Raw genomic sequence first — 27,492 nt, 5'->3', positions numbered from 1 at the left:
CTTCACCCCCGCCAATGAGCTGTGGTGGTGGAGGAGGGAGAGCTGGGGAGGTCAGGGGACTAACTGCATGGGACTTAAACAGAAACTAATAGAACAGCGGATGGATACACCTCATAGGGGGGAGGTCAGGAGATGGTCCTGAAGGAAAAGGAGATGGAGACTGATCCCGGTTGCCATTCTTTTCCACCTGTGCTCTAGAGCGTAACAGGAATGCTACAGCTAACCTCCAAGTCCAATTCCAACAACTAAGGAATTGGTGGACCGATGGGACCACAACCTCCTGCTCTAGGGATGGGAACAATGACGGCTGGTAACCCAGGCAACACTGGAAAATAGAGGATTGTGGGTGTGCCCAGGGGAGGTAGATGCTCCAAGTAGCCAGTGAGTGGGAGGCTAGGCAGCGTAGCATCCATTCCAGGTCCTGGTTGACCCTTTTAGTCTGTCCAATGGACTGGGGGTGGAAGCCCTAAGAAAGACTGGCTGTGGCACCTATCAACTTGCAAAATTCCTACCAAAAATGGGAGAGAAACTGTGGGCCTCTATAAGACACAATATCTCCCGGCAAGCCGTGGAGCCAGGAAACATGCTAGCTGAGTAACAGTTTCCGGTAGGTAATTTGGGAATAGAAACAAAATGGGTGGCCTTTGAGAAATGGTCCACAATGGAGAGGACCCCTGTGAACCCCTGAGAAGACCAGTTACAAAATCGAGGACCTTATGTATCCTATGAATAGAAAGGAGTTGCAAAAAACCTGCTGGTGCTCAAGAGGGGTTCTTGTTCTGTGCCCAGATAACACGAGGCCGCAAACTCATGGATATCTCTCACCTTGAAGGGCTACCAAAACCATTGTTCGAGCAGAGCACAGCTGCACTGAACCCCTGGGTGGCAGGCCAGGAAGGAAGAGTGACCCCACTGGAAAACCTAAGAGCATAAAAACTCTGGAATGAACAGTTGATTTGGCGGTCATCCATGGGGTGGTTTGATAAAACATTGGTCTGCCTGAACTGCTTCCTCAATACCGCATGAGACTGCTCCATCTTCATTTCAAACACAAACTTACACTCGAGCAAATGTCGGTTGGATGGCAGTACCTCCATCCTTCTTACTACTGTCTTCATCTACTCCCCCATCCCGTTAAATCACTAAACCTACACAGGATTATGGGTAATGTAGTGAACAACTACATTAACAACTATATCAACTATATACACATTTAGATGACTCAAACATCTCTTTAACACAAACACAAATCATAAGGATTAAATCAAAATATCAGAAACATCAATTTGCAACAAGGGTCTTGTGGTCAGTTAGAATTAGAAAAGGTTCCTGGGCGCCCTCCAGGCACTGTCTCCACTCCTTTAGTGGAAATTTTACTGTGATCAGTTCCCGATCCCTAGTTGTAATTTCTCTTGGCTGGAGTGAGCTTCCAAGAGAAAAATACACAGGGGTGCAGCTTACTATCAGACAAGAAGTGTTGGGACAGGATAGCCCCCACACTAGTTCCCGAGGCATCTACCTCCACCACAAACTGCTTGGAAGGATCTAGAATCTGTAAGACAGGGACTGAAGTAAAACATTCGCTGAGATCAGAAAAGGTTCTTTAGGCCGCTCCAGTCCTTTGAAAATGGATCTTGGTGGAGGTTAATGCAGTAAGAGGGGCTGCCACCAAGCTGTACCCTTGGATGAATCGCCGGTAAAAATTTACAAAACAGAGAAAGGGTTGTAATTCCCTTCATGTCTGTGGCTACGACCATTCTGCTAACCACTTGACCATCTCTAGATTCATCGGAATCATAACCCTCAGCAATGATAAAACCCAAGAAAGAGATGCATTTGTGGAATTAACACTTTGCCTTGACAAACAATCTGTTGGAACTGCCCGGACATCTTGAATGTTATCCAGCTACATAAGCACAAACTTGCCTAACATATCCTGGAGGACATCATTAATGAGACCCTGGAATGGTGAGTTAGTTAACCCAAAGGGCATCACCAGATACTCATACTGCCCAGTGGGGGTGTTGAAGGCAGTTTTCCACTCATCTCCATCTCGGATCCTCACCAAATGGTAAGCATTATGTAGATCCAACTTAGAAAAAACTTAGGGTTTTTTCTAAGTTGGAGGTCTAAGACAGAGGACAACAGAGGTAGGGGATAATGGTTCTTAACAGTAATTTTCATTCAGATTCTTGTAGTCTATGCAAAGTCAGAGAGATCCATCTGTCTTTTTTACAAAGAAATCCCTGCTCCTGCTGGGGAGGAGGAAGGGTGAGTAATACCTATAGCAACAGCCCTGTCAACATACTCTTCCATAGCCTTTCTTTCTGGTGTAGACAGGAAGTACAGGCGACCTCTAGGGGGCATAGTACCCAGCAATAAGTCTATCGCACAGTCACAAGAGCAATGCAGTGAAAGTATGAAGATACTCTGCAGTGGAAGGTCTAGATACTCTGCTGGGACAGCCAATAGGTAAGGAAACTCAGGAAGTTCACAAGCCATTAATTCATCCTTGATCTTCTCCACTAATCCATTGTAAAATGTGTTGTATTGGGCTTGTGAATCTGAAACTGTACAGTATAATCAGACACTGACCGGTTTGCCTGGCGAAGCTGCAATTGTTCACACACAGCTTCCCTGTCATTCCTCATTTCCTCAGAAAACAACCTATGAGTTTTTTCAAAATGATGCTGCAGAGTCCCAGGCAGTAGTCACCCATTCCCTAGCTGAGCCAGTCAAACCCGTAATAGTACAAGCAACCTTCGAGCGTTAAGTAGGAAAGGTGGATGGCTGTAACTCGAAGGCAAGAGAGAACTGAGACAAAATAGGCTTGGCAAGATTCTGGTTCTCTGTTGTACAGCCCGGGGGATGGAATCCATGGTTCACTGACCAGTGGGGTTGGTGGAGCGGCAGCATGATATTGGTGGATACTCTGTACCTCCGCAGCAGGTGCTGTTAGTCCCAAAGGAAGAGATTCCAGTGACTCCCACGGTGCTGATGTCTGACTGCTGACATCCCAGTAATGTGCCTTGTCGTACAGTGAGTGGGTTTAATGAGGCACAAGACAGATTGTAGTCAAAACAGTCCAGATCAAATCCAGAGAGAGCCAGAACGGGATCCAAAAAGCAAGACAGAGTTGAAGTCGTGAGGCGGGTAAAGGTCATGTGAGGAGCAGGAATGATCTTAGGGGCAAAACGTATATCGATAGTCAAAGGATGGGCGATGGTCAGGTGAGGAGTATAGGATGGCTGGAGGGGCTGGATAGGTCTCAGGGTCTAAAGGCAGAAACTGGTCAGAAGATAAGTATGCATGCAGACAGAAAGAGGAACACTCGAACTCTCAGGAAAACCAGGAAGATTTCACATTTGGCCGATTTGTAACAAAGTCAATTAGACAAAACAAACAAACACCAGGGAGAAACACTGGTGAGAAGAGATGTAGACAGGGTAAAATGAGCCAATGCCGACAGACTGGGATTCCCCCAGGGGTGTGGGCGTAGTAACTGGGACTACCCATGTGACATCATTGGGGATCCCCTGGGTTAATCGGTGACAAAGTGAGAACTATCTACATTTCAAAAAGCAAACAAGGACATATTTGTCAAAAATGTATTAAGACATGAGGTGTTCCTTCTTTTTTAATTATAATACTTATAAAGTAGATGAAGAGATATATTGATATATTTTTCAAAGTTATTGCATAATAAAATATTCCATAAAAACCCCCTAAAAAGCAACTAAAACTATGACAGGCTAGTCACAGCTGATCGGGCTCAACCGCAGGTAGCAATCTATGTTACTAATTTAAAACAGTACCAATTTCCCCATTAATATAGGCCATAGGATGCAGAGCACTGCCCACATGATACCAATACAAAAGATGACACATGTCCATTCCCTTCATTTCTACCAGGAGAGAATGATAGGTATGGACACTTAAGAAGGCTGAAAGCTGTGTTTCTATTGCATAGTTTCAATGACAGTCTTTAAATATAAATATCTGACATTACAATCCAGTGTATATTAACCCTATATTAATAGTACCAATTAAAATTTGAATACAGATAATATTGTTTCAGACTGAGATAAAAATAATTCTCTGAATGCAAAAAGTTAACAGGCAAACATGTTTTAAAAGTCAAATGTTCCTGGTGTAAAAAACCTGCATATAGCACATTAAAAATAAACAAACAAACATCAGGGTATATACTCAATACAAATAGACGGTGCACAAAACAATGGAAATATTGATAAATAAATCTAAAGAAGCTAATCAGAAGTAGGGCTGCTGTTTTTCTTGAGTGTAACATCTATCATTCTTGGAATGTTGTCATACATGACTTGTGAGCTCTGTGTAGTGGATTATTGGGCTGTTCTTCAAGAAGGAAAGCCTTTCTACCGTTAGGGAATATATGAGATGTAAATACTGTAAACCTGCTTCACACTCTCCAGAACTTCATATGAAGGTTCCATTATGTTTATATCTGCTGAAAGGGGAGGCCATGGATGGCAGTAATCATCATCCTGGAGTAAACATTATCTCTGAATATGGGAATACTATATGAGAATTGGGTAGTTCCCTTAGGGTGCATCTCATTCAGCAAAATTGCTTCATAGTCCTTGGCTGTTATATGCTCAAGCAAAGCAGTCATGAAAGCTGGTTTTTCCACACTTTTTCAGATCCATCACTATGTTTAACACTTGGCAACAGACATTGGGAGTTGGCTTTCTCTAAATGTAAGATTGTACTGATCTAGGAAAAGTAAAAAAGTAAAAGACCACATAACTTTTGCTGCTGATTAAGCATCCAAAATTCCAGATAATAAGTCTTTAGACATTCTCTTGGATGCAAACAATTACAGAACAGCAATCATGAAAAAAATACTCCAGGTATGCAAAGCTCAGAATGTACCGTGTTCAGCAAATATTGCATTAAGTGCCTGTCTGTCTTTATCAACATGTGATTGCTGTCCCTCCTTGTAAATACTTGGTGTTCATTTTTTCGTTTTTGGCAAACGCTGTGTTCATTTGTGTTCATTTTCAACGCTACTCACCCTGCCACATGAAATCATTTTCCTAGTTTTTATTCTTCAGGCACCTGCAATTCAGGCTCAGGCTCAGCTATTTAAGCTCACTGGAATTCCCTGCTACTTCATTTTGCTTTGGAAATTCACAATTCAAAATGTTGATTGTCAGACTACTTTTATAGCCAACACATACTCATAATTGACTTAATACAATTCGGCCTTGTATCTATTATTATTATTGAGATTCAGTTATTTCAAAATAAATTGGTAACCATTATTTTTCACTAAAAATAAGGACTGCCATTTACCAGTCAATAGAAAAATGCATTACCCATTTTTTAACAACTGGAAAGTCATACTTATAAAACAATTTATCATGAATTGAATGATGCAGCAATTATGATATGATTTATGATTTAAGCTAACAGCAAAAACATCATTGGCTGAAAAAAACATCAATTTCTCAGTGCTATATAATGCTTTCCCTGTGGCTAGTTATTAATTTTAATTATGCTTTTGGCATTAAAACAAAAAAGAAAAATTAAAAACCTGCAAAAACTAATTGTAATTTAATACTTAAATTATTTTATTTTCCACACTGTGAGTGTATAAAATATATATATATATATATATATATATATATATATATATATATATATATATATATATATATATATATATATATGTGTGTGTGTGTGTGTGTGTGTGTGTGTGTGTGTGTATGAAACGTTTACATTGTTTCTTAATTTCAAGCTCATTTAATACCATTTAATAGATACCAGCACCCTCGGAAATAGCAAATATAAATAGATTGTTTATTTTGTCAGGAGTGATTCTCAAAAGTTGTATTTCTGTGCCGTTTCTACACAGCGCATTTAATACATCTTAGAGAGATCTGGATTTTTACGAACTTATTCTTGAAAATAGTGCAATTTATAAGCACTCGTCTAAGTAATAGTTTTGTTTTCGATAACCTATAGGGACACCACTAAGTTGTCTGATCTGAACATTTCCCGTTTTCTATGTCTATCTCTTCATTATAATATTTAAACCCCCTAACTATCAAAGTTTGTTTCCCAACATCCCGCTAAAGCTCAAAATTATTCTGCCTGAACTGGTGCTATAGGCTATATAGTAACAGATGTTTTACCGTTGTTGCACTGTCCTGAAATTATGTATCAATATACATTTTTGCGATTATCTGAATATGAGATATTTTCTAGACATAGAAATCGGGAGATGTTCAGAACAGATAACTTGCCGTGTGGTGTCCCTGGAAACATAAAATCCCCCTAACATACACTCTGCTACACCCATTTGAATGAAATCGATGTCTGTTCTTTCTAAAATCATTCCTTTAAAAAATATTTTAGCTTAAACCAAAAGTAATGTCATAAGAATTACAGTAATTGCCAGAACTTATACTTCACTTAATGTCAACACTCACTATCTCAAATACTATCGGTATATGTTTTCTCTTTTTGTTTTCTTTTGTGTTGATCGGTAAACAGTGTTATATAGAGCTATAAGGATAGTATGCGTAAGTGAGTACATTACAAATTATGAAAATCGTACATTTAGGTCGCTTTTCCGTGCCGCAACTATAAGATTTTCAGACGTTTCTTCACGGCCAGTATAAAAATGCATGATGCAAAAATGATGCATTCGGGTTGCAATTTATTTTTGGTACATTTCGCCAAAGGATGCTACATCACGACGCAAAGGCGCGCGCCGCTCTGACGGAAGCGAATGAAAGAGAGGAGCTAGGGAGAGATTTTCAAAGAGAGAGAGAGAGAGAGAGAGAAAGAGAGAGAGACAGAGGGAGATGTGGAGGTTGGGGGTGGTCCAGGCTGAGCGAACTGGCTGCTCAACATATACCTCACACTCCACCACCTACGCACATTATTTATGAAAATCTGCTTAGTGGACGTAGATGCTACAAACCGTGGTCTCCTTTTCAGTTTCTCCACAGTTACCTACATTTTGACAAGTAGCTTCTACAAACATGATCGCCTTCGAGTAGTAACAGCGCGCTCTGCTCTGTGGAGATATTTTTTTCTTTTTCTCTCTTCGCTATTCAGATGGCAGAGGAGGGAATTCAGGGCAGATGCCTCCCATGGATTTTCCTTTTAGAGGAAATGGGACCTAACCTTTGTGACTGGAACTACTGTACTGAACCGCGCGTTTGCAGTCCCTCTATGTGGTCCTCGCCTGTGAATCTGTAATACATTCGTCAATAAGGCAAGTATATTCAGTTACTGAGGTTTGCGGATTATATGAGCAAAACACGTTTTACTGCGGATAGAGATGCGCGTATCGGTCGTGAAAATAGAGGCAGACGCTGATATTCATTTACCGCATTATTTTGCAGCCCGCTTTAAATGAAATGGGTTCCTATTGCGCTGCAGTAAATCAGTTCTTCCGCGCCTGAGCCATTAATCTGTGAAGGGAACGTGCGTCTGTCTCGTGTCAGGCGGCGGGTGCGCGCGCGACCTGATAGCACTTTTCCTACAGGTGCATGAACTTGCCGCAAGTTCTTAGCGGGTATCGCTGAGTTACAGCGCGCCTTATACGCTCCCCACCTTCCAAGGGTGGTCGCAATCTGACAAAAAAGTAACTTTGCCAGCTTAGAAACGCTCGCGAAAATCGTCTTTCTCACTTGTCTTAAACATAATCTACATTTAACTGTCCATATGAGCGGATGTTAAGCCTACATGAAGATATATTACCTCGCATGCCCACCTATCGTAAGGTGACTTTCATTAAATATCGAAAAGCAATATGAAAAATCTACTGCAACCGTGTGCTGGCTGTTGTTTAGATGGTAGGAATGCCTGGACGTTAGAGATGCCGGTCAAGTTTTTATTTCCTCTTAAAACAATATATAAATAATCGTCGGACACTTCTTTAATAACGCAAATTGTGGTGGTGTGTGCTCCGTGCCCTTCTGATAGAATACGTATTTTTTATTTTTTGGTGTAAGAATGGTATAGAAGAAACGATGCAATATTTCCCTGTTGCCTAAAGCATATTGTAAAAAAATATTAAACATTGTATAGATGATATTGATAATAAATTATGCTTCTCTCATTACGTAATGGAAGGAATAACGTTGTATTATACTTTACACTATTTTTACTGTGAATCCTTCAGAGAGAGTTTGTAAAAAACATGGCGACAAGGTGATTTTGTTTCATTACAAATATATTTTGAACTATCCAGATGTGGTAAAATATGGCTTTGCCTTAAACAGGTCATGTTTCTATTCAGTTTCATATTTGTGAACTACTGTAAAGTTTTTACAATAATTTTTGCAAAGTTAGATTGATATTTACTGTCCTTCCTCGCTCCCGGAATAGGTCGTGATTTTAATCTTGAAGCCCCAGTACATATTCCATGTCGAACTTGACTGCAAGTTAACAGACTGCAAGTTTGTTTGCCATCTCCTACCTCTGTTTACTGTAAAGTATGAATGGCTGTTCTGTGCTTTGTTTACTTTGTAGCACTGTAATCACATTTTTCCTCTTTGCATCACAGATAGGATCAAAACAGACTGCAGTGTCTAAATGAAGTTCAGCCATGCAATGTTCCTGGAAGGCTGTGATCCTGCTAGCCTTGGCATCCATAGCTATCCAGTACACAGCAATCAGAACTTTCACAGCTAAGCCCTTTCATATCTGCCCAGTTCCAAACCCTCTGAACTGTGGCCTGGGCCAGGAGACAGAGGCCTTTGAGCGTATCTGTGATGAGTACCCCTACTTCACTTATAATGTCTCCAGAAAGACCCACATCCTCATCCTGGCCACCACGAGGAGTGGCTCCTCATTTGTGGGCCAGCTCTTTAACCAACACTCCGATGTGTTCTACCTTTTTGAGCCTTTATATCACGTGCAGACCACTCTGATTCCCCGCCTCTCACACAGTAAAAGCACAGCTGACCGGAGGGTAATGTTGGGGGCCAGCAGGGACCTATTGCGAAGCCTATATGGATGTGACCTCTACTTCCTGGAAAGCTACATCAAGCCTCCACCGGTAAACCACACCACAGATAAACTCTTTCGCCGGGGTGCTAGTAAAGCTCTTTGTTCCCCGCCAGTGTGCGATGTCTTTGGCCCGAGCGAGGTCAACATTGAAGAAGGTGACTGCGTCAAAAAATGCAGCACACTCAACATGACCCTAGCTACTGACTCGTGCAAGGAGCGTCGACATGTTGCCATTAAGATTGTGCGGGTGCCAGAGATCGGAGACTTGAAGGCCCTAGTGGAAGACCCACGACTCAACCTGAAGATCATTCAGCTGGTGAGGGACCCACGGGGTATCTTGTCGTCCAGGATTGAAACTTTCCGGGACACCTACCGACTGTGGCGGATCTGGAGGGCAACAGGTAGGAAACCATATAACTTGGATCTGACCCAGCTGACTGTGGTTTGTGAGGATTTCCTCAATTCAGTTTCCACAGGCCTGAGCAGGCCGCACTGGCTCAAGGGGAAATATATGCTGGTGAGGTACGAGGACTTAGCTAGGAACCCGCTGGAAAAGACCAAGGAGATTTACCAATTCTTGGGCATGACTTTGGACAAAAATGTGATCAAATGGATACAGATCAACACTCGAGGCAGCAATGAATTATCTGCAAAGCATAAGTATGGTACAGTGAGGGACTCAGCGGCCAATGCTGAAAGCTGGAGGCTAAAACTGTCATACGACATGGTTGAGTACACGCAGACTGTGTGTCCACAAGTTCTACATCAGCTGGGTTACAAGACAGTCAATTCCTCTGAGGAACTCAAAAATATGTCTCTCACACTTGTGCAAGACAGAACTTTTGTACCATTTTTGTAACAAAGGTAGTTGTGGACAACTATTTTTGATATATTTATAAACGTTGCCTTAATTCTTTCAGATTTGCACTAAAGAAAACCATGAAGGAATCTGGGTGATACCCCGACTTAAGAACAGCACAACAAATTTAAACGTATAATGCTGTTTACAGATTCAATCATTGTTTAGTGATTTATAAGAGACCATTATGTTTACTTCAGTGACATGAACGAACCTAAAGCACCGTCCCTCTTAAAAATTAGTGTATGCTGGCTGTTGCATTGACAAAAGTGAATGTTGCCATTTGTCCATCTGAAATAATTGGATCTACAGTACAATATTGTTAGGAAATGTACTTATTACCTGTGACTGAACTTCTAAAATGTACAACAACAACTGTGCAATAAAAATGTGAATGTTACAGTCTAACATTAATAGCCAGTTATTTTGGGGGGAGAGGGTGATACTTGAAGTTTGAACATGACAAAGAGAAAATGTGATGTTTGCTTTTTTAAAGCCTGTGATTTTTGGAAGATGTTACATTTCCTACAGATAATATAAAAGCATCAGTACATTAAGGAAAGAAATATGTTCATCTTTTATTTCAATAGCCTTTTTTTGTCCATTAGATGTTAATTCTTTCACTGTGCACAGGAACTGAATATTTGCACTGCTGGTTCAGATTGTACCATACAGTGTAACTCATCCAGTAGAACATTCTGCTACTAATGCAAAGGTTGTGGGTACAAATCCTTGGGAGCATGCATAAACTGTAACCTTTCCCTCTACCGTTAAGTTGATCTATATAAAAATGTCAGATAAAATATACCACTAACATGTCATTTTTCCATGAACTCCTCTACTAACCTGATGCCTCTTAATGTTTTTTGAATGCTCTTGTGTTGGATTGGCTGGCCCTGAAATAGTCTGAATTGGTTCTTATTTTGTTAATAGTTTTTGTGTAGTTCTTGTGTAGCTCCTGTTCCAGTACTGCTTACACTTGAACCTGGCCATTGATTGGAAGCCTAGCTGCACTTACAGTACACCTAGTTGACATCTTGGCAGCATGAATGTTTGCAATATGATCTTTGCTTCACTTGTACGTCACTTTGGACAAAAGCGTCTGCTAGGTATGTTAAATGTAAATGTTACTGCAACATGTTTGTATGTGTACACTGCATTTTTTGTATATTTCATATTCACAGAGCTGAATGTGACACGTCCTGTTTTCTCTTGGTATACACTGGAGAATGAGAGCTGTTGCATGGCAACCTGAATTTGACCCCTAAAATCTCTAGTCGGTAAAAAATGATCCTTTTCACCTTTTCAAGTAATTATGATTGTGGGCATAGCGCTTTCAGAATACTTAATTTCTCTTGTCCTTTTATGTAATTGCTCAGTTCTGAAAGTTCCGAAACACAAAAATATGAAAGCTCACAGTGACTACAGTAACAAATTACACTGGTAGAAATAAGACCACTTTCCTGCTTTGTGTACGTTTACATTTTTTCAGGATTTTTCATTGTACTATAACCTCAGTTATTTTTAACCAAATGCATGCTAAATTGCGTTTAATGGCCTGTGATGTCCACTGTTCTGTGGGCAAGAAGTCTGGTACAAACAAAAAGTCCCTGTTCAAAGGTAGACCATGTTAATCAGTATGTATCAGGTTGCTGTTGCCGTTCTGAAGCGGAGAAGAGTGCTGCTTGCCGTATGATTGTGTACAAAGGAACAAGGTATAGGTGAGGTATATGCTGTGCTTGTCGTTTTCAGTCATCCAGGCATGTCTTCGCTCTTAATGTAACTAAGTCAGGCATATGTAACTACACTTGCTAGTATTAAACACTAGGAATATACCTATTGAGGGAGAACTGTAGCAAAGAAAGCTAATTGATCCCCTTTTATCAGGAACTTTTACTTTGTATCAAAAATATGGACAGTGACCCACAACCACTTTTTGTAAGTCCTGCAGACCCGCTTGCTATTGAAGTGATTCTCACCACTTTAATGCATCTCGATTCTCTACCCTTTTTGTTTCTATATGTTGTCCAGTGAAACTCAGTTCTCTACCTTCCTGCCCCCACCATATCTGTGTAGAAAGACTACCTGGGTGGTGGTAAAAATTGATTACTTTACTACACTGCAGCCTCCCCAGTCTGGCATCTGAGCCTCGTGAAGGGGTTTGTCTGACAGTCTTTGAGCGGGAGCATTTGGGGAGTTTATTTAAGACTTCCGGGATGCCTCACTCTATAGACAACTCAAATGTTCCAAAAAAGTGATTCTCATTTCACACACGTGATACAGAGGTTGGACTTGTCATTTGTAGTCCATCGCCTATGAAGTCGATGATACTGCATTTCCTGTATTCTGAATGATAGATGTGATCCAACACATTCCAGGGACTGTTCACTGAAAACACATTCACTCTTGTTTATCTCTTAAAGTCATCTTTATGACTAAGCAGCAGAGTTATTGTATGAATGGAAAGGAACAGTCTGTGCTGATGATGACTTCATTTCAGCTGAAGCTGGCAGCAAAGTTTGGTAATGCACTGTGCACTGAGGGTCTATTGATGTCCTGGTGGAAACTCATGGTTTTATTTATGCGAGCCTTGGTCTGGGAAGCGGGAAAGTGGACCTTGTGTGACAGAAGGTAGCTGATGCATTTGGGCAGCACCCACCTCTCTCTGACTATCCAATGTCCCTCATGATCATTCTCAGTTTTCCATTGATAACGACATATTTGGCTCTTGGTCTTGCATGACTGGAGTCTGCCTGTCTCTGACATAGCTTTGATGGACCAAATCTGATCCTAACTAAAGACTGTGATATGCAGCATAAAACACAACATTAACATTTATAAATCTACATTAATAATATAGTTTTCCTGTCAGGGAAAGTAATTGCAAAATCTGTGTTATCCGTTTACAACTATCGATTACACTGAGTTTCTGTTCATGACAGATCTTAGGCAAACATATCTATCAAATTTCACTCGTCACAAATTAATTCTAAAGCATATTGTTTATTATGGGAAGGTATTTAACTTGTTCTCACGATACCTAGGTAGCCCTGTGCATATTTCCTCATACAGTTTCTGTTGCATTGGAGATTTACTGGCAGGTGATTTTTTACCTCAGCTTTTGTGAAAACATAGCAGAAAGTGTATGGAAAAGGAGCTTCTCAAAGGTGCATGTGCGAGGCTTAATGCTTTATAATGCTCTGTACTTAATACTTAATGCTCTAAACTTAATGCTGCTGCACTGTTCGTGGTTCTCTATGTCAATGGAAATACTGTGGAAGCCTCTTCAGCTTTGCTGCCAGTTCTTTATCACAAAGACCCCCAGGAAGGGGTGGAGAGATGGAGCAGGAAGGCATTGCCAGAGCCGGCAGGGGACAAAGGCCCAGAGAGCAGAGGTGCAATAAATCCAGCTGATGAACAGACAGAAGGACAGCAGCCAGTGTGAGTTGGTGGGGGAAGGGCTATATGTACGGCGAAGATGCAGGAACATCTCTGAAGATGCAAAGAAACAAAAAAATAGTGTGAAATATAGAGGGGAAGGAGTAATTCAGAAATGTTAAATATTTTAGGAAGGGGTGTAGGAAGGTGCTTCTTTACATTTAGTACATTTCAATGCAAAGAAGAGTGTTGATATGTTTACTGAGAAGCTAATTTATTAAAATGGATGGACTGATTTGCATATAATGAAAATGAATAAAGAGTTTAACATTAAATACAGTTTATTTATAGAATACAGCATCAAGTTTGCAAAAATAGTTCTATAAAACAAAATCTAAATGTCTTCGGTTTGATTTACAGTACAGTACAGAATCTCCAATACATTACATACCTATCAGAATGTTTAAAAAAGACAAGAGAAATGCAGCAAATTAAATACAGATAATTTCTGATAGAACTCTAATGTTACGCAAGCAACCTATTGCCTGTAATCATGCACAGTTTATATAATTCTCATGCTAGCTGAAAGGTCCATTTTACAAAGAAAAACTCACAGTGGCTTTTGAAAATTAACACGGGTAAAAATGACTAGAAATTGCTGTCCCTGTCTTCAAAAGTAAAGAGAAAAAGCCTGTGTACTTTATTGGCATAACAGTATATAGTGATGAGATGGAAAAGCATACGTTCAGTAACGCTTAACATGACAGAAAAGCAACTGGAAGGAAGCACTGGACAGTATGTTATGTCCATGCTTCTTTTAGAACTAGGGAAAAGCGTAATGTTTCTACTCTCTCAACACAGGCAAATTTATGTACAGTTTTTGGTTAATGATACCTTTGTGCAGGGTAAACATTGTCCAGTGTGCTTCCTACACAAAGTCACATGCCAATTAACTTTAAAGATAGTGACCAACATGGATTTCACAGTGGTGTTGCAAACAATCATAAAATAGTGGAACAAAAGCAAATACTGCTAAATAAAGTAACGCCCCAAAATTCCAGCTCCAATTCCATGGACTCACCCTCAGCGATATTAAAGTTTGCTGTGCTTGTATTTAATTACCAGTATGAGTGAAAATTAACTTTTGAAGTAGGATTGCTCCTGGATATCTGCACTAAGACATATTTTAAATAACCCCGTCAAACTATGTCAAATTAGGCTTAAGTGTTCCATGGAACAAAAACCCGACAGTTTTAAAGACGTGTGAAATTTAATTGAGAGAGGAAATGAAAATAAACAGGGTAAAATACTTATTTTTAACTTCAAAACCCTACAGGAGGGACATCGCGATACATGACATAATTAAAGACGGGTATCTGCTGTGTAAAGACAGGAATCTGCTGATCTACCTGCTTCTGTTTGCTTACTGATGTTTGACATTATTTTCAGGACTTCCACTGTGCTTGAGCAAAACTTACTCATTACTATCAAATGCCATCCATACTCCCTGGAGGGCTCACATCATTTCAAAACTGTCCACATAGAACAGCCAATTAAACAGACAATACCAATGCCTTTTTTTCAACATTGTTATTATTAATATTTACTATTAACCAATGTTCTGATTTGGTCCTAGCTTTGGTCATATTACCTGTTTTCCATTTTGAAGATGATTATCATTGTTTATATTCTTAGCAGCTTAGCTCAATTCACCACACGCTGTTGTATACATGCCAAAAATAGGCAGTACAATTCCACTCCAATATCACGCTACATTATATAAAGCAAGCAGGGCAGCACCCCACCTAAATAATTTGAGTTGGAGATGGAAAGGCTGTCTTGGAAATTTTTGTACTAGTCAATCAATTCCAATCAAAGATGGGATGAATAGAGCATAAAGTGCTATCATGTCAGGCCTTTATGTTTTAATTTGGTCCAAGGCTGAATGCCAGTCTGCTGAAAATTACTTTGAGATGGAATTAATTGTTTCATTCTGCTCTCTATGGAAAGTGTCACTGAAGCACAGTGATGCCTCTTTCCTAGTCCTATGTCAGGGGAGTGAAAACTCTGCCCCATTCCCCAGTTGCAGCAACCTTTACAAGTTTCCTCCCGCCCCCCTCCCTGCCCAGTGCATCCTAGTCAGATTTGTCCTTCTTCTTCGGTGTGACTTTACTGGCCACCGCAGAGCCCACCACCCCCACACCTCCTGTCACCACGGAAACGCTTCCTTTGACCAGGCCCACACCTGCGGCTGGTACGCTGCACACTGCGGTCTTGGTCAGCTCGAAGCTCTTGCTGCCCACCCAGGCCACACCTCCCAAGGTTGCTCCCACAGCACCCTTGGTCAGGTTGAACAGGCCGCCCGTCACCCGCCAAACCATACCTCCTTCTGCCTTTGGGTGGTCCTTCTCTAAGTCTGTGGGACATGGGAACAGAAAGAGAGCAAAGATTCACAAACTGGTGTGGGTGATGATTATTCTTTATTATTATTAATAATAATAATAAACACCAAACATACTGACAGCAAGTTGTTTAAGGTAATTAGGTATTTATACAGCATTTATTCCAGAATTTAGTGCAATAGTAATGTGAATCCATCCATCCATTATCCAAACCGCTTATCCTACTGGGTCGCGGGGGGTCCAGAGCCTATCCCGGAATCAATGGGCACAAGGCAGGAAACAACCCAGGATGAGGGGCCAGCCCATCACAGGGCACACTCACACAACATTCACTCTGACATGCACACCTACGGGCAATTTAGCAACTCCCATTAGCCTCAGTTTTTGGACTGTGGGGGGAAACCGGAGTACCCGGAGGAAACCCCATGACGACATGGGGAGAACATGCAAACGCCATACACATGTGACCCAGGCGGAGACTCGAACCCGGGGTCCCAGCAGTGTGAGACAACAGTGCTAACCACTGCACCACCATGCCGCCCCCCTACAGTGAATCCTTCAAACCAGGTGCGACAAGGCCAGTTTATTTTTGACAAGTTTCTCAGACGATTAAACTGAGTGAAATCTGAAGCCCACATATTGTTTAAACAACAATTGTACAGTTGTGTTTCCCTCGAATATGGCACAGATTAAAGCGTATGCCCAGGAATCTGACGAAAGGCAAAACGGCTATTAAATGGCATCTGCATTGCTGAGGCACTTTTTAAAATGCTCGAGGTCAATAGCTTGCAGTTGTTGTTAGCATGTTTTGTTTTTTGGGAGCAGACCATATCTAAACCATATTTATAAAAAGCATTCAAACACCATACTGCTAATAGGATTATGCATGACTGTCAGAATACAGAGAGGAGAAACAGAGAAAGGAACAGATATGTAATTTATAAATTTAAGGATATTATATGCGGAATGTGAAAGCAGGAAATGGGGAAATGCAATCAAAATTTAGGTTTTTATTTGTTTACCCCCGTCTGCTTTGTCTTAAAGTAATTTAATGAAAAAACGGAAACAGCTCTGTGTCGACTATGTCTTTGACATTCACTGAGATTAAATTCTCTGTCCCAGGAATCAGCTTTTTCTAAGCAAAAGCAGAAAGCCTTGATGGTAGCACCTATGCCTTATAAATAAAATCTATTTAAATCAGTTGTAGGGACCTGATTCATGTCAAGACTACACCACTGCCATTGAAAGAGAAATTAAGTTATAGCAGAAACAAAAAAAGCCACAAATTAAATTCCCAGCCCCACATCCTCTTAAAAATGCATCAGCTGTTTTATATGAGCAAAACAGAGATATTTTGTTAGCCCCTGTGAGGAACTCCTCTTTTTGCGTACTCCATGAGACACCTAGACAGGTGAGTGCAAATGTGGGAGTCACAGCATGCAGTGGGGGTTGGGGTTAAAGGCCTTGTTTTAGGGCCTATGCACATACGCCCTATCCTGCTGAGGCCAGTGCTTGAACTGGCAACCTTCTGCTCATAGACACAAAGGCTCAGTTCCTTGAGCCACACACCATACAGCCCAACCCTGTGAACAGTCCATTATGACTTAGTCTAAAGGCCTTCAGCCTCTTGTATCAGCAATAACCGTATACAGTGATAAAGTGCAGACTGTCAGGATTGTGCATAATTTGACACAATGATACATGCATTGCAGTCACATCCCAGGGAAGCCACTGTGTGTCTGTCAGCCTGGGCCCCGCCCATCCCTCCCTGACAAATAGAAGTTTAATAATGGATACGAGTTTGAACTGGAACAGGTGTAGCCTGGAAACGCTCCCCTCTACACCTGAATTAAGGGGAAGCTTTAGCTGGTCGCATTTCAGCTCAGCTCTGCTCCCGAAAGCTGGCAGAGCTGGAGAGGCTGCCAACACAAAGCACACCTCAGGTGGGTGTACAAGCCAGCTGCGATTATTCACGGTAACCACCCTAAAGTGGTGAGTGCCACATGCTGATCTGAACAGCGGCCCTCAGAACGGCAGGGTTCCCTTAACACCAAGCTTTAGAGGCAGAGGTTCTGACGAAGGGTTCATATGCATCCAAAACAAGTGCTGTCTGCTACTCCTTTGCCTGTGCCTGGTACTACGAGAAAATCATATTTTTAAAAACCAAATCCAAACCGTGTTGCTTTGCCCGTCAGTTGTAGCAAAGGTACTTTTCTGCACAAATGAATGGCCATTCATATTCATCCATCCATCCATCCATTTTCCAAACCGCTTATCCTATTGGGTCGCGGGGGGTCCGGAGCCTATCCCGGAATCAATGGGCACGAGGCAGGGAACAACCCAGGATGGGGGGCCAGCCCATCGCAGGGCACACTCACACACCATTCATTCACACATGCACACCTACGGGCAATTCAGCAACTCCAATTAGCCTCAGCATGTTTTTGGACTGTGGGGGGAAACCGGAGTACCCGGAGAAAACCCCACGACGACACGGGGAGAACATGCAAACTCCGCACACATGTGACCCAGGCGGAGACTCGAACCCGGGTCCCAGAGGTGTGAGGCGACAGTGCTAACCACTGCACCACCATGCCGCCCCTCATTCATATTCATTCATTCTATAATATAATTTTTATTAAAATAATTTATAATATAAATGTACTGATATGGGTTGTTGTCCCATTCTGGGTTGTTCCCTAATTTGTGCCTATAACCGCTGGGACAGGCTCCAGACCCCCACCACCCTACGTAAGAGAAGCGATTACAGAAAATGGATGGAGGGATTGAATATAAGTGGAAATATATAAAATACAGTTCACCTTGCTGTACGACAATAGTATGCCATTATTTTGCATTAATTTTTCAAGTGAAAAACCGTAAATGAAATATTCCTAGAAACACCAAAAAGAAACTGTTTACCTGCAAAATGTCTTCAGGTGCAACACCAGTCCACCACACAGATCATTTTAATTTTATCTAGGGAGACTTTATGAACTCTAAACAGCAAGCAGGGTCATACATCAATGCCAGCACAATGCTATCAGCCTGTGATGGCGACCAAATGCTCTGTGCTTTGGCTATACGGTTGACACCACGCACTTAAAATCCCTTTGACATTATCACCTCGAGCTGAGAAAACCATATTATAAGTTCCCTTCTCCAGCCTCCTGCCATTATCAATCTGTGACTCTGTCTGTCTTTGAGAGGGTTTGATCCGTGGCCTGCCAGGCCTCTTTCTGGCATAGAGCCTTATGAAGCCGAGCGCAGAACACGAAACCAGTGTCGTTTTGGAGGGAAACACCGGACGCTCAGCTTTATTCTCGATTAATATCACAGACCAGCTTCCTGGTATGCTGCTCGATGCAAAAAAGAATAATAATAATTTTCACATTTTAAAAACGTCCAGAATGACAGCAGTGTAAGAGGAACAGATGCGACAGGTACTACACTATAAGGAATGGCACACCTGTCTGCATTGCCGGCCAGTATAACCGGACTCTGCACTTCCTGGAAAGGCACTGATTATTACCTGTACCCAGGAGCACAAAAGTCACTCAGTCGCATTAAGAACCGGAGGCCTGACAGTATTCTCACCGAACACAGGCAATACATGTGTGAAACCAAAACAGACATTGCTTTGTGAATTATATGCAGTAGTGCATATTTCGTGCTGTCTTAGCTACACAAATTCATCTTGCAAACAGCATTTTTACTGCATTTGCTCATTAAAAAACATTGAAGGGCTTTGATTTGAAGGAAGTAACAAGTAGATTTTTTATAATGAAAAAAATTTGTAGGCGTACTCTGTCATGCCCTGCTCGTCGGCTCCTCCTGTGTGCCACGCCCCCTGCTTACCCACGTGTGTTTCCCGGATTGTACCCAGCTGTGTCTGCTTATTTTCAATCAGTCCTGTGTATTTAAGTCCTGATCTCCCCGGTTTCCCTTGTCCGTCATTGATGTCAGTTATCGTGCTACGTTTCCTGTTCGGATCTCTTAATAAAACCCCTTGTCAGCCCTGAGTTCGCCTTGTCTGTCTGTTCCTGTCGGCCGACCCGCACGATCGCCGCTTCGTCAGCCTGCGATCGTGACAGTACTCCTTGTGTATAAAACTTTGACCTCATCTTACAGGGTGTGGCAGACTCAATTCAAATTCCAATGCATGAATGAAATGGGACACAATTCATAAATTCTGACACCAACATGCCAGGAGTCGCACCCCAAAATGCTTCTCAATTTCTCAATCATTTTTTGACGTTCAAGCACAGTTCCTTAACCACTAAGCGACCCAGCCTGTGGCTGGCAGAAGTCCATAGAAGGTGTCTGTTAGGACAGCTAGAGCCCTAAGGTGCTGACTCTGGGAGTATTTGATTAGACTCAGGTGCTTTACTAAGCCAGCCGCAAAGTCATTTATGCCAGAAATGTCATAGTGTTACAAATGTGCCTGTCCTGAAGACCATTAAATATCCTTCAGAGGATGTTTTGCTTTGATGGCCAGGACAGGTTCACGCCTCACGGCTCTGATTTAAAAGGGTCGTACATGCTGCTTAAAGGAAGTACTGAGGATGAACGGACTTTATTATAGGCCATTAAAATGTGGTTTGAAGCATTCAAAGAAAGCTGTCTCCCACAACATTTCACGCTATAGGCTCTATATTAAAGCAACTGAGGAAAAACCTGGATGAGATCTGGATGCAAGAATTAAAAATTTCTTTTCTAAATTATCTAACTCACAAGCTGTTCTGGGAAAAAAACTGATTATCTCTAAAGCATCTGTCAAAAAGTCTGTCTGTGTGTATTTACGTTATATACATGCATTTACAACGTATCTTTCTGGTGAAACATTTAAAAAAAATGTCACTAAAAAAAGATATACAGTATATATAATAAAAAGTACAGTACACAACACAATGATTTTTTTTTCACTATTTCATATTTTTTCATTATGTTTTAATCTCTTCCACAAAAGTTGAACTGAAGGTTTTTTGCATTGTTCTGTTCCATTAGCTATATATTTATGTCTAGCAGGGGAGAGGAAAAATAAAACTGTGGCCACCAGAAAATACAAATGCATCCTCTTTGCAAAACCTGTAAAGTCAAGCATCACTCAAATTGAACTGGCCAGTTCACAAGATGCTCACTATAAAGGTTTATGCATGGGGTACTCATGCAGAAATTAGGACATGCGATTCACTGACAATAGTGCTGGAACGCTGGTTTCTGAAATACCACTAAATTGAATACATGGTTATTAACCAAACATTTATATATGCAAAGCATCTGGACACCACACATACACAACTGGTGCATAAAATATAAAAGGAATATAGCAGTCTTCCCTTTTCAAAGAAAGCCGATTCTCAAGTATTGGTGTGAAACACAAGCATGATACAAACACACGGTATCTAATTGTTAGATCATCAGAAGCAAGGGCTGGAAAAGTGTTTAAAATTGAAAGCAAGAGAAGAAACTAATAATTTTAATTTTGGCCATGATTATGAGGATAATTATAACAGCATAATAGAAAAAAATTCAACACTGATCATGAGCTTGCTCTGTCAACAAGGATAGTTAGAAGCTAAATCTGTTAAGTGAAATAGGACTCACAGCACTAAAAATACTTAGTAAAGAGTATAGGTAATATAATTTGTAGTGTGTTAATGACTGTCTGGAGATTTACCAAGAACGGGCTATTTCCCTTCTTCCTCTCTGTCTAAAACATGGTTACACTGTGGACTGGACTCTAGTCCAAACCGTGATCAATGGCGAAGAGCACAAGGGCACTCCTGTTTAGAAAACAGATAAGCTCAGCTTGTTCCAGGAAGAGCCTATTCTAGATATGGTAATTGTGGGGTAAAAAGGATCATAACCTTACAGAGAGAGTAACACAGCAAAGACTTTTTTCAGACCTATGATGGGATGAGATATATAAGGATAAATTGAATAAATATTATTGTAGCAAATGTAAGGTTTACTGTATCTTTTCTATACAATTATGTATCGCAACCAACTTTATAAAAAGTAAAACGTGTTCTTACAAGAAAAAGTCATGAATAAACCACTGTCATTCCAGGACATAATTCAGAAAACACATACACTTCGCATTCTTAGTTATCAGCATCTTGGCCGTTTTCTAATAATTTAGAATAATTTATGAGATTATCGATACCATAACGAACACTGCCATACACTGAATGGTATAACACCTTTAGATGCTATCCTAACTGCATTTGTGGTCCTGCTTCATAAATCACAATACTGGGGGGACTGGACCAGGGTGGGGGGAAGCCTGTGCAAAAATTCAATACCAGTATAAGTCAAACCAGAATATCACGTAAAGTTTGACACATTGCTATAAGTGTAACTGCTATAATTACAAAACCAAGTCTGCTCTTGGGGTGATCATTGCACAGACACATATTCAATCAGTTGAGCATAATACCAGGTCTAATATACTGCGCTGCACAGCATTATAGCTTATTCTTGACACAAAGACGATAAAGCGATGTCATAGTGTACCTGGAGCCTCCAGGTAAACACTTAGTAAGAGTTTAATAGGTGCTGATGAGGTAAGAGTGAGCTGTTATCATTACTCATCTTTTCTATGGGGTCTTTGGATAATGATCCCAAAGCTAAAGTGATTTAATTGTTGAGTCTGAGGTTGCCTCTACTGCACTACTTTTCATAATCCGATTATCTCCCCTTCATACCCTTCAATGTTTTTTTTTTTTAAAATCAACATCCCCTTAACATAATTCCTGCTTGAAAATAGGGTTGCCGATTATGATCAAAAACGAGCCATGCATCAAATTTGTTTTTTTCTAATTAATAATTATTTTGTGATACGGTTCTACCTCAGTCTCAAAAAATTTGCATAATATGTAATTACTGTTTAATAAAGCCTAAAAGTCACCTAGAATATCTGTCGTTTTCAAATGTATGAAAACACTTTTTCTATTGTAACTGTGTAACTTGTAAAATCATGTTCTAATTTCCATTTTTGTGACTGTCTAATAGACTTAAAAACATTGCATTGTCTCTTAAATGGCCTGTCAATGAGATATGACAAATCAACCAGCTTTACTAATTATCCACCAGAGATAAACAGCATTAACCTAAATATAATTTTAAGCTGAGCTTCACTGCCTAAGCAGTTGAGTAATTCCTCACATATATTCAGTCTCTGGTAGGTCCACACACTTAGAATCATGTATGGAAGACTGAACAATTGACCCTATGCAAATAAAACATGTTTCTTCCCATGTACCTTCATCAAAAATAACTTCCTGGTATCCTGCTTCATTACTGAGTGAATGTGAAATGCAAATAGTGCCCTGAACGACATGGAAAGGCTGAAAAGGTGCAGTGTTGCTGTATCGTGAAAAAAAAAAAAACACCAGGACTCCACATCTCACTCCTTTTTGAATGACAGTTAACACACAGCCTTTTGAAACAAGAGGGAGATAAAAGCAAGAATAGAGGTGCAAGGCACTTAAAAACTGTGTTTCCAACAATACTGTCCATCGCGTATGCTGTCTAACACAGCACATCTGGCTGGTATTAAACTCTCCAAGGTATTATGATAGCATACAATGCAGGGGGGAGTAAGATGAGCCGTGAAAAAGGGAGACATGTAAAGGACCGGGCACGCATGCTGCCTGTCAATCTGTGGGGCCGTTTTGGCATTTCAATCACGGCATGTCTTCCACAGTGTGTGCTCTACATCAGCCAAGCAGCACCTGTGGAGCTCCCGAACGCCCCCATCTGTCACCCCTCCCAAGCCAACCCACATGTTTTTCTGACAGCCGGCCTGAGCAGAGGGGCCAGTGGAGGTATCTGAATGACCCGTCAGTCAGCCAGTCAGTCAGTCGGGGGGGGTCTTTCCTCCACCCCCTCTTAATAATTCAACTCTTTCATGACAGCGGTCAGGAAGGTGTAAGTGCTCTTTTCTGCTTTCTTGTCTAAATGCTCCACATTTAGTCAGAGTGGGAGCGCCTATTATGACCGTGGATAAATTCCATTTTTACATGATTATTCATCAACGAGTGGGACCTGAAAATGCAGTCGATCCACCTCCAGACCGGCAGATTCTTGTTGAAAGACCTCAGTGCTCTACTGAAAGCATCCTGACAAGACCCCAAGACGTAGAAGCTCCACAGGACCTGGTTCTACAAATCACGCTCGACTCGGCAGTGCCAGTTACTCCTTCTCTACAGTATGTCAATCCCTGAGTAGTCTCTGCCACCACGGCCCAAGACGACCCCAATCCTCTGCTTAATTACACGGCAGTCTCAGCTCTGCAGTGTGACTAGGCACTGCTCTTAATTAGAGAAGTCTTCAGTAAAACACGGTAGTGGCAGGGTGATGACTCTTGCCTGTATGAGTGCTACTGTACTCCACTGCTCACTATTTCTGTGGTGGAATTAGCTAGCTAGGAGTATTTTGGCTTGAAAGGTGGTAATTATCAATTTTTCACTCAGCACCCTCGGAGTGCTGCCACACTTTAACAAAGGTCTCCTTTTTATTTGTTTCACTCACCTTAAGTTTCTGTGTTTTGTCACGTTTGCATAAAGGCCATTACCATTTGTTATCCTTCGTGGCTCCGAATGTGACCTTCAAGTATATCACATATATTAGATTCATCAAAGCATATTCTGTGCAAGAAATGCTTCAAAAATTAATTGTGTCTTGCATTTATGTTAAGTGGAATTGAAAAAGGAAAATAAAAACCAGTACAATGTTACACTTATCAGTCAATCACAACTAGAAATGAAGTCCAAAGATGGTGATTCAGCAGCTAAGTTACATATCTGACCTGCATGCCAGATTTGTGTAGGTGAATACAGCAGGCCCTCCAAATTTGTGGGTTCCACATCCGCAGATTCAACCAACCACGGATCGAAAATATTCAGAAAAAAATGTTCCAAAAAAGTAAAATTTGAATTTGCTGCATGCTGAGCACTAACTACACAGAATCCATGAGAATGAAGTGTAGTGGCAGCCTGCCGCCATTCCACAGATCCTCATTCTCTCTCCAGCACTCGTTGTTCGAGCAGCGTTCGCTTCACATCTCATTTCTTCGCTGCTTGGGTTGTGTGCACCCTTTGTTTCTATGAAAAAATGTCCCCTAAAAAGCAATTAGGTGCTTTCCACCGAAGTTCAGGAACTTGGGCTGTCCCGACTGTGAATTTTTGTAGTTCCTGTCTACTTTCATGCGTTGAAACCATGACCTTTATGCTAAATAAGCATGGGAGATGCAATAAGCTCATAGGTTAAGTGCACACGTAATATCATTAATGTATTAAATGTAACAGATATATAAATTCATTCTGCTCAATTTTTGCTCTGCTACTATACTTTTATCTCTATGCCCTGTACTTCTGTGTAATTTTCCCAGTTAGTGCCAGGGCTTGTGGTCAACCATGCACCAAGTTTATCACTATAAGGCCCACCCCAGTAGTTTATGTTTGAGTGAAGAGTACCTACTCCAGAGTAGGGACAAACAATAAGGTTCAGGAACTACCTTTAAGCAACTACAGTCAAGCTGAGTTCCTGCAGTGGGAATGCGACAGTACTTCCTAGTTCCTGAAAAAAATTCTGTTTCCATAAAAAAAAAAAGTCAGGAGGAAAGCAGCCATTAAGTGGTCAAAGCAATCCCTCAAAGGCTAGGGTGGAGTGTTAAGTGCTACCTCATTATTCCCAAATCATGCAGTACAACAACTAATTACATTGAATTGGGTATTATAAATAAAATAGAAATAATTTAAAGTATATTTATTAAATGCTCTGAGTCCTAGTCATGTAACTCTGAAATTACACAGATTCATTCACTGCACATGCAATCAATCAAACTATCCATCTTCATTAAAGTTGCCACTTTTGATTTTAAGAGATAAGGGAGGTCACTCCCAACCCACTCTGAAAAAAAATTTGGTATAACACAGGTTACGTTGTTGTTATGTTGTTGTTCTGTGCACTTTATAGTTCGTCCAGTCCTGTATTGTTTGTGTAATGTACGCAAGGGACAGTAGGAAACGTAATCTCGATATCTTTATATGGCTAGTACATGTAAAGGAATTGACAATAAAACTCTCTGACTCTGAACCTCTCCTGGTTCATAACGATAAAATTTGCTGGGGGGGGGGGGGGGCTCAATCTTGCAGTGCAAAATTATGAAACTAATTCCATCCCAAATTGGTTTAAAACTGAACACTCACGATAAATTTTGCCTAACTAAAATACTGTAATGAAATAAAAACATTAAAAGACTACCTTTCATGTTCTACCCACCTCTCCAAAAAAAAAAATGACACAATTAAATTCCCGACACGATAAATTTTGCCAAGTTCACCATGGTATTTTTCCTGTGCAGGGAGGGTAGCGATAAAAAATAAATAAATAGAAATAAAAAAAAACAATGTATATTGTCATGCCCGGCTTGTACGCTCCTCGTGTTTGCCATGCCCCCTGATTACCCACGTGTGCTTCCCTGATCGTCCTCAGCTGTGTCCGATTATTTTGATCAGTCTCGTCCATTTAAGTCCTGGTCCTGCTTGTATCCGTTGTCCGTCATTGTGGTTTCGGTGTGGTTCATGTTTCCTAGTCTTGACTCCCTGAATAAACCCCGTAGTTTACCCCGATCTTTGCCTGTGTGCCCGTTCCTTCACAGCCTGCCCGCACGATTGCCGCAAGGTTCCACACCGATCGTGACAGAATGACGGACCCCACAAAGAAAAGAAAGCTGAGGAGAGGGAGGATCCGCCTGGGAGCTTGCTCGCTCTCCCGGCTTTGGCTCCCAACGGAGGACAAGGAGGAGGAACCCGTCCTGCTCCCCGACCCGGAGCCGATCCGTCTGGGAGCCTGCTCATTGAACAGGCTTTGGCTCCCGAGTGAGGACGAGGACTCCTTCCTGTTCCCGGACCTGGAGCCAGTCCCCGTGGAGCAACGGCCGCCCCTCGAGCGGTATTTATTCCGGCCCGAGCAGCTAGCCAACTGGAGGGGAGCTAGAGCAGTACGAGACGCCATTCCGCGTGTGCACCGCATCCCTAAAAGGGCCGCGGCAGTCTCACCCGCACGGGATTTACCAGTCCCACCGCCTGCGGCAGCCACCCCCGAGGCGCTCCCCTCGCCTCTGCCAGAAGCGTCGGCCACCCTCACCAATCAGTTCTTCGCCCTCCAGGGACTATGCCACGTAGCCCGGAGGCGGAACAGCTCACCGCGCGGCTGAAGAGGGAGTTCGACGCGTTCACTCCCAACTCTGATCAAGGAGAGCTCGAGAGCTTGGCAGAGGACCTTAAGAGGCTGATCCAGCTCCGGAGGGCTTCAGCTCCAGCACCCGTGCAGCCGCCCCTGCCTGCGGACCCAGCGCCCGTGCAGCCGCCCCTTCCTGCGGACCCAGTGCCCGAGCAGCCGCCTGCGCAGCCAGAGCAGCCGCCTGCGCAGCCAGAACTGCCTTCTCTGCCAGCGGCTCCAGAGTCCGAGCAGGCGCCCCCTCCGCCGCCTGCAGCTCCCGAGCAGGCGCATCCCGAGCAGGTGCCTCCGCTGCTTGCACAACCCGAGCAGGCGCCTTCGCTGCTTGCGCATCCCGAGCAGGCGCTCCCTCTACCTGCAGCTCCCGAGCAGGCGCTCCCTCTGCCTGCAGCTCCCGCGCCCACTCCCGAGGTGCTCCCTCTGCCTGCAGTTCCCGCGCCCACGCCCGAGGCGCTCCCTTCGCCTCCAATGACTATGCCCCCTGTAGCTCCCGTTCCTGATCCCTCTCCAGTCCCTTCTGCCCCAGTCTCCGAGGAGGTCCTAGAGGGCCCCACAGTCGCTCCTCCCTCCTTGAAGGTAGAGGAGCTTGAATGG

General features: G+C 42.1%; 2 protein-coding genes across 5 annotated transcripts in view; one reads left to right on the top strand and one right to left on the bottom strand.

Moving 5' to 3' along the window:
* Nucleotides 1-6,848: 6,848 nt before the first annotated feature.
* LOC125723482 (carbohydrate sulfotransferase 1) lies at nucleotides 6,849-26,537 on the top strand. Of its 4 annotated transcripts, none has more exons than XM_049000096.1 (3): nucleotides 6,849-7,267; nucleotides 8,564-9,410; nucleotides 26,318-26,537. In XM_049000096.1, exons 2-3 carry the CDS (start codon nucleotides 8,606-8,608, stop codon nucleotides 26,356-26,358), a joined length of 846 nt encoding a protein of 281 aa, XP_048856053.1. In that variant the 5' UTR covers nucleotides 6,849-7,267; nucleotides 8,564-8,605; the 3' UTR covers nucleotides 26,359-26,537. The 4 variants fall into 4 exon arrangements, with proteins under 4 accessions (XP_048856053.1, XP_048856054.1, XP_048856051.1 ...); XM_049000097.1 differs by lacking the exon at nucleotides 26,318-26,537 and adding an exon at nucleotides 9,930-10,276; XM_049000094.1 differs by lacking the exon at nucleotides 26,318-26,537 and having other exon boundaries at nucleotides 8,564-10,276.
* The window catches only part of LOC125723485 (transmembrane protein 263-A-like), an 81,472-nt gene continuing 67,549 nt past the window's right edge, over nucleotides 13,570-27,492 (bottom strand). Inside the window, exon 3 of the mRNA XM_049000101.1 lies at nucleotides 13,570-15,662. Within this exon, the coding sequence (XP_048856058.1) occupies nucleotides 15,382-15,662 (281 nt within the window). The 3' untranslated portion in view covers nucleotides 13,570-15,381. The remainder of the gene's footprint in view (nucleotides 15,663-27,492) is intronic.

The sequence above is a fragment of the Brienomyrus brachyistius genome, unplaced genomic scaffold (assembly GCF_023856365.1).
Source record: "Brienomyrus brachyistius isolate T26 unplaced genomic scaffold, BBRACH_0.4 scaffold49, whole genome shotgun sequence".
NCBI lineage: Eukaryota > Metazoa > Chordata > Actinopteri > Osteoglossiformes > Mormyridae > Brienomyrus > Brienomyrus brachyistius.
The sequence above is the reverse complement of the archived record's forward strand: the minus strand, read 5'-3'. Positions and strand labels throughout refer to the sequence as shown.

What these genes read in the sequence shown, in the direction of transcription:
- LOC125723482 (XM_049000094.1), top strand. Translation starts at nt 8,606, where the DNA reads ATGCAATGTTCCTGGAAGGCTGTGATCCTGCTAGCCTTGGCATCCATA.